The following is a 12,959-nucleotide window of genomic DNA, read 5'->3' as shown; positions in this document are numbered from 1 at the left end:
GAGTCATAACCGCTCACATCAGTCTGTGTTTTAAATCAGCCGTAATCTCATCCACAAGGTCGCCGTCCAATCAGAATGTGAACCACCGTGCAGCTCTCTCTCTCTCTCTCTCTCTCTGTGTGTTTGAACATCGATCTCTTTAGACTGAACTGTGTGTGTTTGTGTTTCTTCCAGCGGGTCCTTACAGCGGTCTGGGGGAGTTACTCTACAGAGAAAGCGTCCCCATGCACACTTTTGCCAAGTATCTCTTCACCTCCCTGCTACCTCATGACGCCGAACTGGCGTACAAAATTGCACTGAGGGCCATGCGGTGAGTAGAAACCTCTTCCTGTTTTAACGCTGTTGTCTACCAACCTTTCACACCTCGATACGCTAATTTGATGAACATGCTAGTCTCATGTCTGTTTAAATAAAGTTATTATACGTTTTACAGTACAGTCGAGACCTGCTCTATATGAAAAGCGTCAACTCGTTATGATTTGACGCTTTATAAAAATGAATTAAATTAAAAACAAATACTAAAAATAGACAAAATCCAAAACATAAGTACTACGACGTATTAGGGCCATTGTAAGAAAAAAATATTAATAATAATAAATAATATTAATTATAGAGCTGGGGAAGGAGGCAACAAGACAGAGATAATATAAAATAATCCTTTATTAGTCCCACAGCGGGGAAATCTGCAGGATTACAACAGCAAAGGAGACAGACAACGTGCAAACAACAAGAAGAAACATCAGTAAAATACAAAACAAGATCTAATAAATAAGCATGTAAACAATAAAGATATAGTCAGTAAGTAAACAGTAAAAAACAAGATATAAAAATAGACTGAATGAGTGGCTTCACATTATTGCACATATGAAATGTTGATAATTGTGAATGATAAAAAATTAAATTCAGAGAAAATATTCAGAATTTACGGGAAAAAAAACTTGAATATTCTATAATATATAAATTATATTATTATTTATTTATGTTCATAAAAGAACACTGAAAGAAAACGCGTATATACTGTATATCTATCAAGACCTTCGCCTCGCTGAGAGGCCATCCTTACGATAATACCATACCAAACCATATTCAGGTGGCGGCTAGCGTTACCATGGTTTTACACAACTTCTTGCAGATTTATGACTATAGTCTAAGAGAATATTCAAGTTTTTTGTCATATATTTATGAGTTTTTTCTCTCGTAAATTTGCCACTTTAATCTCAGAGAATATCCAAGTTTTTTTCTCATATTTTTACGACTTTATTCTCTGAAATTTTTCATTTTTTTCTTGGAATATTTCCTCCCTCCTCGGCTCCGTAATAATTATTTTATTTACTGACAATGATTACCCGAATACGACGGTGTAAAGTTCTTATTAACTTTACTGCAACACAATCCCGTCATCATTTAGGAAAAGCTCAGTTTTCCTCATACAAACTGAAAAACCAAGCCGTCGTTTTAAGGTTCACACAGTCTGGGAAGCGTTTTTGGGAGAGAAGAAGTCTGTATGACGGGTTGAAACAGAAAAAAGATGCGTTTAGTGTGGACGTATTCTAACTGCTGAGAGGAGGAACAGAAATAAAGAGAGTGAGACAGGAAGTTCCCGCCCTGCATCGGACTAAACCTTTAAGTGTAACTCTGCTCCTCCTCGTCTCCTCTGGTTTGTGTGATGGAGACGGAAAGGAAGAAGAGAGGCAGATTTGTGAGCTATCTGGGGCACTGTTTAATGACAAAACCTCCTTTTGCTGGAATATTCACTGAATAATTCAACGCTGCTGAAAACCAGTTTTATAAAAATGTGTGAATAATAAATACACGCTGTTGGTTTCCTCCCTGACCGCCACGGGTGTTACGAAACTTTCCATCCTCTCGCCCAAATTAAACCCCTTTGATTTTTATGAAATGTAAATCTCTCTTTTAAATACAAAAGAGGAATATTAGAGTACAGGAACGTGGCCTCACAGCAGCGATAAGAGGAGGGTTTTATCCTCAGTGTTCACGGCCCGAGGCATCGGTTAACGCCATCGATCGGTTCTATAAAAGGAACATCTTCTTCATGAAATGTTCTCCACATCAGTTCCTGTGTGTTTACGTCTAATAAAGAACTAATAAAGTTTTATTTTCTATGTGTGCTCAGGTTGCCGGTCCTGGAGTCCACGGCCCCCTCCGGCGGCGACTTGTCTCGGCCTCACCACATCGTGTCCGTGGTGCCCAACCGCCTCCCCCGCTGGTTCACGCTCAGCCACATAGAGACCCAACAGTGTGAACTGGCCTCCACCATGCTCACTGCTGCTAAAGGTACGCACACAACTGGTAATTACTTAGACAGTTTGTATTTTCATATTTGTGTGTTCGAAACGGACTACGTTCAATACAACATGTTTGACCACATCTGAAGGAGAAAGTCTTATAGATGTTCCAAACAACCACACTTGAAGGGGGGAAAGCCAGCTATCATGTATACCTAGTTAGGTTTAGGCAACAAAAGGTAGTGGTACTGGTGGGCCGTTTTCATTTTGGCAGCTATTTTAGATTTAGTCTTAAAACGAAAATGTTTATTAGTTTTAATCACATTTTAGACACTTTTATCCTTCATAGTTTTAGTCGCCAAAAAGTTTGATTTTAAAATTTGATTTTAGTCAAAATATTTTCTCTCTGAATTTTGTCAGCTATTTTTAATTTAATCTTAGTCCTGTTTAGTCATCATATTAATTTGAATATTTATATCATTTTAGTCAAACTTATTTCACATAAAACTTTATCTTATTATCTGATGGAGAAATCTAGTTTAAAGAGAACCGACAACCACATCCCAAACAAACTTATAACTAACACTGCTGCCTACAGCAGGCAAGAAAAAAATATTCAAGACCTTTCTAATGCCTGTTTTTTGATGGACCTGAATTAGCTGATACCCTTCGTCATGCAATAATTGTTTACCTTTTTATTGAAGAATCGCATCGCTAACAAATGACAGAGTATTACATTTCCCATCGCTGCGTTACAATAAAGGCTTTGCATCAGCAGTAACTTATCACAGCTCTGATACAGAAGTCAGTGAACAGAGAAATAAGTCTGATATCTGAAAGAACAAACATGAGCGGAGCAGTGAAACTAAACTACAACAAGTTCTGTTCAAGTTCTTTATTGTCATGTGTATAAGAAAAGAAAAGAAAATCACGTAAATAAAATGAGAATCTAGGACATAAAGATATGACATACTGTGGTAGACAGATGTGCAGTAATGGTAAAATGTGATATAAACAGGTTGTGCAGTAGTGCGGTAAATGTATACTTAATGAGAACAGGTTGTAAACATGTATGCACATAAATATATAAGTGTGAAGCATACTGACGTCTCCACACTGTCACTCCAGTTCTTTTCTTACTTAATGATACAAGCAAGTATAACTTCAGATTGTTGTGTGGACATAGAACAATCATGTTGTGTAAAAACATATCAGATAAAATGGTTCATATGAGAGTAAAAGATGAATTACAAGCCTGGAAGGTGAGGATGACTGTTGTTCTGTTCGTTGTGTTTTACCAGGTGATGCTCGTAAGCTAGAAACAGTGTTAGAGTCCATCCAGAAGAACATCCACTCCTCGTCCCACATCTTCAAACTGGCCCAGGATGCCTTCAAAATCGCCACTCTGATGGACAGCCTGCCGGACATCACGCTGCTCAAAGTGTCCCTGGAGCTGGGTCTTCAGGTAAACAACAAACAAACAGATACACAAAGAAACACAGTTAATATCCTACAGATTCAGAGCTAATCTGGTGTTTCTTACAGGTGATGAGGATGACGCTGTCTACCTTGAACTGGCGGAGGAGAGAGATGGTGCGATGGCTGGTCACTTGTGCTACTGAAGCTGGTGAGTTTGTCTTCCCCCATGAAATGTTAGTTAACATTCGCAGCTGGGATGAGCTAGTTAACCGGACATGCAGAGTTTTTAATCCACGCTTTACAACGTTGCTGCTTTGGTTTGTGGCAATCGTGGAAGAAGTGCTCAGATCCTTAGCTAAAGCAAAGGTAGCAATACTAATGTGTAAAAGTACTTCATTAATATCCTAGTGTAGTATATAAAAAAATGTTGCAGTATGTCGTGAAAAATATTGTAAAAAAATTAATAATATAGTATTTCATGAAAAATGCAGTGTCAATATAAAGTCCCAGAATAATTTGTCATAAAAAATTCATAAAAAGTCTTAAAAGGTCATATTAGTATGCCATAAAAATGTAAAAAAAAAAAAAAAAGAACATAGTATATCATGAAAATGTATAAAAATATGAAAGTCATAGTAGTATGTTTAAAAATGTGATGGGAAGTCATTAAAAAACTCATAATAAAGTATATAAGAAAATGTCATAGTGCTTAATGAAAAATGCAATGTCATGAAAAAAAATCAGTATAGTGTATTGAAAATTAATGAAAAAAGTCATATAGTATCTCATATAAAGTCATAGTATATGTCAAAAATGTCATGATAAAAAAGTCAAAGAGTATATCATGACATTTTTCAAAAAATTCATAGTATAGTATGTTTAAAAATGTGATGGGAAGTCATTAAAAAAATCATAGTAAAGTATGTAATAAAAATGTCACAGTATAATATTAAATGAAAAATGCAATGTCATGAAGAAAAAATCAGTATAGCGTGTCGTAAATGAATAAAAAAAAAGTCATATAGTATCTGAAATTAAGTCATAGTATATGTGGAAATTTTCATGATAAAGAAAGTCATAGTATAGTATGTCGAAAATTATATGAAAAAAAAGTCAGTGTAGTATGTCGAAAATTTTATGAAAAGTCATAGTATAGTATGACAAATTTTAAGAAAAAAAAAAGTCATTGTATAGTATGTGGAAAATGTTCGTGATAAAAAAGTCATAGTATAGCATGTTATACATTTTATGAAAAAAAAGTCAGTTTGTGGAAAAATTTATGGAAAAAGAAATCTTAGTATATAGTATGTCGAAAATTTCATGAAAAAAATCTTAATATAGTATGTCGAAAAATGTATGAAAAAAAAGTGTAGTTATTCATAAGAAATGTTCTAAAGAGTCAAAGAGTAAAAAGTCAAGGGATTATAAAATCAGATTTCTTACCTTGTTGTCGAGGCCCGGGTTGCCAAATAGATGGAAACAGATGATTCGCTGTGGCGACTCTCATCAGGAGCAGCTGAAGGAAGAACAACAACATAGTTTGTCATAAACGTCACGTCATGCTAAAATATGCCATAAAATAGGATTTTGGTTTAAGGCAGAATAAACGGCCACAGAATGTCTGTCTGAGATATGATTGGATGTTTGCTCTTCAGTGAGAGGTTTAGTGAACCAGAGCAAACTTTAAAGTGGATTGTGGAGAGCTCTCAGCGGGAGAGAAGGAATGACTGGCAGGGTAGTAATTATGGAAGATTGTGGGCTTTTGGCTGATTAAGTGGACCTCGTGTTTGGACTTGAATACTGAAGCCCAGGGGGCTGGATTTCCCTGAAGTGGACAGGAAGCTGTGTCCAGAGGGACGGAGAAAAAACCTCCTCCCAGATGATTTCTGGTGAATGTGAATGTGGGGGAGCGACAAGGAGTCCCTGTTTCTGAGAGCAGAGTTTGAATGGACTCATTGAGAACAGGCCAGTTGGTGATGTAGAGTCGGGCCAAGTCATATAATGTCACAGAATTACAAATAGAATATCCAATTACAAGGTAAAAGGGCATTGTGAGACTGATGACGGATTTATATTGTTGGAATTTTTTAAACATGTAATGATTTTGGGTGCAAAGTTGGGGCAGATAAACTATATTGTGGTAGATTTATTTTAATGTCTTCAGGGTCGAAAAAAAGAGCATTATCATTTTGCAGGATTTAAATGATATGCTTGGTGACATTTTAGATTTTTGTTATTGTCAATAAAGCCCATAAAAATACAAAAACAAGTACATATTTTCGCATTTCCTGTCTGTCTGTTGGGAAGTCTTAAAGCTTTCAAAAAGGCTCAAAATATATAATTTAATATGTTTAAAAAGGCTAAGTAATTTCTTAAAACAGCTGGTCACTGTAGTTTTTAACATGCATTTATTTTCACTCAATCCCGAGTATCAATGTGTATTGATACTCCACTGAAAATAGTCCCCAACAAATGGACTGTTTCTACCTGTTTGAGTAACATTTGTTAAAAACTACAGTGACCAGCTGTAACTACTCAGCCTTTTTTTAAACATATGAAACTCTATATTTGTGAGCCGTTTTTAAAGATTTATCTCTTCAGTTGGACGCAAACGACTTCCCAATAGACAACTTGGGGAAATATGTTTTTGGGATTTACGTAGAGTGAAAGAGGACATCTTATTTAGGGAAAACGGAACAACATGGAAGCATGTAAAATGGAAAAAGCAGAGGACCTATGATTGAACCCTGAGGAACACCACAATGAATTCAGTAAGATCTAAATGTTAAACTAACTTCTTTTTGTCTCCGTCTAGGTGTGTTTGCGCTGGACAGCATCATGCAGAGCTGGTACACCCTCTTCACCCCCACCGAAGCCACCAGCGTCGTGGCGAGCACCGTCATGTCCAACAGCACCATCGTCCGCCTGCATCTGGACTGCCATCAGCAGGAGAACCTGGCCAACTCCGCCCGCACCCTGGCCCTGCAGTGTGCCATGAAGGACCCCCAAAACTGTGCCCTCTCGGCGCTGACGCTCTGCGAGAAGGACCACATTGCCTTCGAGACAGCCTATCAGATTGTACTGGACGCCGCCGCCACGGGAATGAACTACACGCAGCTGTTTACGATAGCACGCTACATGGAGCACCGTGGTTACCCCATGAGGGCGTACAAACTAGCAACGTTAGCCATGACTCACCTGAACCTCAGCTACAACCAGGACACGCACCCGGCGATCAACGACGTGCTGTGGGCGTGTGCGCTCAGCCACTCGTTGGGGAAAAACGAACTGGCGTCCGTCATCCCCCTGGTGGTGAAGAGCGTGAAGTGCGCCACCGTCTTGTCGGACATTTTGCGGCGGTGCACGTTGACGACGCCGGGCATGGTGGCGCTGCACAGTCGCAGGAACTCTGGGAAGCTGATGCCTCTGGACAAGGCGCCGCTCAGGCAGCTGCTGGACGCCACGATCGGGGCGTACATCAACACGACGCACTCTCGGCTGACGCACATCAGCCCACGCCACTACAGCGAGTTCATCGAGTTCCTCAGTAAAGCCAGAGAGACGTTCCTGATGGCGCACGACGGACACATCCAGTTCACGCAGTTCATAGACAACCTGAAACAGATATACAAGGGCAAGAAGAAACTCATGATGCTCGTTCGAGAAAGATTTGGTTGATCAAACGACCAAATTTCTTTTTTTTACATCCTTTCTAACTTGAAGTGAAAATCCTCTTAAAATCATGCAAATCTTATTCCCGTGATTTTGCGCGGTCGAATGTGATAATTTCCTGAAGGCAAACACTGCGGAAAAAGTCACAGTCGTACCGAACAAGATCAGACTAACTGGACGTCCCAGGAATAAGATTAAATGTTTAAGGGTCAATTTTCTCCTAAAAATGACAAGTTTGAAATTGAAGAAAATTCCACTGTAAAACATAAAGCAAACAGCTGGTATTGGCGTGTATAAAACCATTAAGTTTGCGTGTTTCCCTTTATATATGTATGAAAGCGAGAGAGAGTTTTACACTGAGTATATTATACTGTATTGTCCAGTGGCAAAATGTCCACCTTGCACTCCTCCTACTTCCCTCAGCTAATGTTCAACAGCCTCAAAGAAAAGACAAACGGCTTTAAACCAAATGGAAAAAAAACTCCATCTGAAGTGACAAGTACCTCTTTTATTAAAGGATCCAGCTTTACTCTTCCCGCCCTCCTCCTCCGAGTCCTCGCCCATCTGATCTGTGAAGAGATAAATTCACATTTTACTGGGTTCGATATTTGTTTGGCTTTTGCAGTGTTCAAACATTCTTTTTTTTTTTTACTGTCGCAGAAACACAAACTTGTGGAAACTGTCAAACATTCTCAGGGATTTCTCTTTAAAAAAAAAAAAACTAAACAAAAAACAAAAAGAGAACAAAAGCATTTTATTGTCCTGTATATATGAAAGTATATGTCTGAAAAAAAAAATGTATATGTTAACTAATTTATGACAGAATATTCTATGTAAGGCACAATACTTGAAGCTGCAGTACTTTTTGGTTTTTGAAAAACAAAAAAAACATATCAGAAGGACTTCAAAAAAGCATTGCATCGGGGCCAATTCACAACAGAAGTGGCTCTGCAGACATGTAATGAACTGCAGAAAAACCAAGACAGGAAGTGGACATGCACCAGTGTGTATTCTCCCTGAACACAGACGCGTATTGAGGATTGTAGGAGTGAAGAGAAAGAGACGACTGTGGAGGGACGAAATACAGCTGCGATATTCAAAGTGAAATCTGCAGCGATTCAGTGACAAAATGTTCTGTTTTATGTCCAACGCCTCTTCTTCTGACATCCCGACTTTGTGCAGGACAGAAAGTTGCTCTTTACTGTCGATCTCGACTGTTCCATTTTTATTTCTCTCTAGAATTCCTCACACAAGAACAGCCTTCTTTCTTGCCTTGTCTTAATGCTTTAAAATAACCAAATGGGAGTTCTAACTACCAAACTTTTCTCATACACCAATACGACTTTTGGTTTTCTTTTTCTTTTAGCCGAACTGTATTCTGTGCTTTAAAAGCTCCATTTCATCTGTTTTTTTTATCAGTGTCGTCTCCTCTTAGTAGCTCTTTTTTTTTGTTGAGAAATATGCTCCCTTTTTATTTATTACGTTAGGTAAAATGATTGTACAACCATGTCAACATGCTCATGAAGTTGAAAATAAGATTTGATACACTGATCGATTTATTTATGTAACTAAAATCACTGTTTTATAAACTTGTTAATGAATCAACATTTTGTTTTAATTAAATTTGTTTTTTGAGAGGATTAAGTCTTCATGTTTTTTATTTTATGATTTTATAAACTCTTGAGGATAACAGTTGATGTAAAAAAAAGTCATAGTATAGTCCATACAATCATTTTGTTTGTTTCCATGTTTCAACATACTATACTATGATTTTTAATAACAAAATATACTATGATTTTATAATATATGATTTTTTATAACATACTATACTGTGAAATTTTTCGAAATACTAGTGTGACTTTTTTCATTAAATTTTAAACATATAATATGACTTATTTTTCGTGAAATTTTCAACATACAAGATTATGACTTTTTTTTCATTAAATTTTCAACATACAATATTATGACTTTTTTTCGTGAAATTTGACATACTATACAATGACATTTTTTCATGAAATTTTTTGACATACTATACTATGACTTTTTTTCATTAAATTTTCAACATATATTATGACTTATTTTTCGTGAAATTTTCGACATACTATACTATGACTTTTTCGTGAAATTTTCAACATACAAGATTATGACTTTTTTCATTACATTTTCAACATACAATATTGTGACTTTTTCGTGAAATTTTTGACATACTATACAATGACATTTTTTCATGACATTTTTTGACAGACTCATCTATGACTTTTTCGTGAAATTTTTGACATACTATACCATGACTTTTTTTTCATGAAATTTTCGACATACAATATTATGACTTATTTTTGATTAAATTTTCAACATACAATATTATGACTTATTTTTCATTAAATTTTCGACATACTATACCATGACTTATTTTTCATTAAATTTTCGACATACTATACTATGACTTTTTTTTCATAAAATTTTCAACATACAATATTATGACTTTTTCATGAAATCTTCGACATACTATACTACGACTTTTTTCGTGAAATTTTTTGACATACTATACTATGACTTTTTCGTGAAATTTTCAACATACAATATTGTGACTTTTTTTCATGAAATTTTCAACATACAATATTATGACTTATTTTTCGTGAAATTTTCGACTTACTATACTATGACATTTTTTGTGAAATTTTTGACACATTATTCCATGACATTTTTCCGTGAAATTTTCGACATGCTATACTATGAAATTTTTTCATGAAATCTTTGACATGCTATACTATGACTTTTTTCATGAAATTTGACTATTCTATGACTTTTTTTCGGGAAATTTTCGTCATACTATACTATGACTTTTCGTGAGAAATTTTGACATACTATAGTATGAGATTTTATAAAAAACTATACTATGACTTTTTTCGTGAAATTTTTGACACATTCCATGACTTTTTTCCATGAAATTTTCGACATGCTATACTATGACATTTTTTCATGAAATGTTTGACATGCTATACTATGACTTTTTATCATGACATTTTTTACATACTATGGTATGACTTTTTTAATGACATTTTCGACATACTATACTATGACTTTTTTTCGGGAAATTTTCGTCATACTATACTACGAGATATTATAAAAAACTATACTATGACTTTTTTTTATGAAATTAAAAAAAGTCATAATATAGTATGTCGAAAATTTCACAAAAAAAGTCATTGTATAGTATGTCGAAAATTTCACGAAAAAAAAGTCATAGTATAGTATGTCAAATGTCGTGATAAAAAAGTCATAGTATAGTATGTAAAAAATTTCATGATAAAAATTCATAGTATAGTATGTTATAAAATATAATAGTATAGTAGGTCAAACATTTCACGAAAAAAAAAATCGCAGTACAGTATGGCAAAAATGAAATGGAAAAAAAATAGTGCAGTACATTATAAAAAGTCAATTTAATACTTTTTACTTAAGCAAGGTTTTGAATCTAGGACTTTTACTTGTTGGAGTATTTTCACAGAGTGGTATTAGTACTTTTACTGAAGTAAAGGATCTGAATATTTCTTAAAACCGGATCTATGACAAGGATACTCATTAATTATTCATCATATACAGTACATTGTAATACATTTCAAACTTTAAGCACATTTTCCTGATGATACTTACATACTTTTACTTAAGTAACATTTTGAATGCATTACTTTTACTTGAAGTGGATTATTTTTATAGAGTGGTATTAGTACTTTTACTTAGATAAAGGATCTGAATTCTTCCTCCACCACTGGTTAAAGGTTTATTCACCAGATTATAATCATCCCATTAAAGTGTTTCATCAACACCAGTTGTATTCATGAATAAACTGTATGTCAAGCAGCAGGATGTTGACAGACAGATGTTTATCTTAATGTTTCTAAAGTTCAGTTTGGTTCTGAGGGTGAACAGTCCCTCTGACTCACAGATTATTGCCCTAAAAGAGGAAGTAATAATTTCTGTTACTGCTCGTTTTACTTCCTGCAAAGATAATTTGGGAAGTTTAAGCTTTCCTTATCCCACTTCCTGTCTGTTGTAAGGGGCCTGTTACAGACAGGAAGCTCTTACAAAAAAATAAGTTTTGTTGAGGAAACAAAAGGACCATTAAATGATAGAAATAAATATAATAAATAAATAAATATGCTTGAATATATCATTATCTTTAACATTACTACAACACAAATTCCCAACACAATGTCCACTTCATGGAGATTTTTCTTTCTTTCAGTCTGTTATTTCTTGTAGCTTTAACAGCAGGTGATCCTTAAGATAGTCAACATCTCACAAGCATCAGCCTGTCAGTCACACATATATCCTGTTGTATCTCTGTGCACTTAACTCTACAATACTTCAAGCTATGTTTTGGACCACATTCATGCACAACAAAATGGTTTCTACGTCAATGAGAACATCCTGTAAACAGACAGAAGCTTATTTCTGTAACTCCATCTGTGTAACTGGCATCGCAGATAAATGTTATCACCTTTAATCACACACATATCCTGCTCGGACTGGCCTGTTATTCCACTCCTGCTGCCATATTAGTGAAGCCATCGACTCTCTATTATCTACTATGAGAACTGCAGAGACGGTTTGTCTCATGATATCAGATGTCAGAATTTCAAAAGATGAAGTATCAGTGAGATTGAAATGATTTACACGCTATGTTAGTATTGTATTTTAGGCTTGTTGTAGGTGATGCTTTATGGTTTAACAGCTTTAAGGTGACCCTCCACATGAAATGATTACTGGCGATATTATATATTTGTCTTATTGTCAATGAACTCCATGAAAAACAACAAGTTTCTGTATGTGGCGATTCTTCTTTTTCTTTTTTTTGTGTGTATGTTTCCCCCTTTTTATCTTTCCTACCATTTTTGTTTATCCATTTTTTCACCTTGTTTTTCTATATACAAATATTTTAAGAATGCTAGAACTGTACTCTTGCATTAAAGTATTAAAAAGCTTATATATCCTACAATTTGTGCATCTTACATTTGGAAAAACTTTGGTATTTGTGCTTAAAAATCTATGATTTTTGTTTTTTCTTTTAAGTATCAGTTATTCAGGAAAAGTTTAATTTACATATTTTTTTTATTCAATTTTCAATGCAATTTTATTTATATAGCCCAAAATCACAAATTTGCCCTTTGTACTGCATATGACCTCCTCTGTCCTTGGACCCTCACATCAGATAAGGAAAAACTTAACTAAAAAAATGGAAGAAACCTCAGAGAAAGCAACTGAGGAGAGATAACTCTCCCAGGATGGACACAATGGGTTGAATGAATAAATAAATAAATAAATAAATAAAATGAACATGACTACAAACATGTACAGCAATCTATTAGGGGTGTCACAATTCTCCAAATTTCCGATTCAATTTGACTTTCGATTTTAAGGTCATGATTCGATTCGCATTGGTGGGAAGTGAGTGGTGAAGCGAGAGAGAGAGAGCAGCGGCGGTGATTGCAGCGAGTTACGTTATCGACTCCGGCCCAAGCCGTTCTGGGCTACTGTAGAAACATGGCGGACTCTATGAAAAGGACCCGTTCCCTATGTAGATATAAACAGCTCATTCTAAGGTAACGAAAACACAATGAT

At 35.4% G+C, this 12,959-nt stretch overlaps 1 protein-coding gene across 2 annotated transcripts in view; it reads left to right on the top strand.

Moving 5' to 3' along the window:
- Positions 1 to 8,977, top strand: part of zswim6 (zinc finger, SWIM-type containing 6) — a 72,518-nt gene extending 63,541 nt beyond the window's left edge. For both annotated transcript variants that reach the window (XM_037752442.1, XM_037752441.1), the window contains 5 exons: positions 175 to 310; positions 2,135 to 2,295; positions 3,548 to 3,711; positions 3,792 to 3,873; positions 6,481 to 8,977. In XM_037752442.1, coding sequence (XP_037608370.1) covers positions 175 to 310; positions 2,135 to 2,295; positions 3,548 to 3,711; positions 3,792 to 3,873; positions 6,481 to 7,343 — 1,406 coding nt within the window. In that variant the 3' untranslated portion in view covers positions 7,344 to 8,977. The remainder of the gene's footprint in view (positions 1 to 174; positions 311 to 2,134; positions 2,296 to 3,547; positions 3,712 to 3,791; positions 3,874 to 6,480) is intronic.
- The last annotated feature ends 3,982 nt before the right edge of the window (positions 8,978 to 12,959 follow it).

This window comes from Sebastes umbrosus, chromosome 19 (genome assembly GCF_015220745.1).
Source record: "Sebastes umbrosus isolate fSebUmb1 chromosome 19, fSebUmb1.pri, whole genome shotgun sequence".
NCBI lineage: Eukaryota > Metazoa > Chordata > Actinopteri > Perciformes > Sebastidae > Sebastes > Sebastes umbrosus.
Note: the sequence above shows the minus strand (reverse complement) of the source record. Positions and strands in the feature narration are given on the sequence as shown.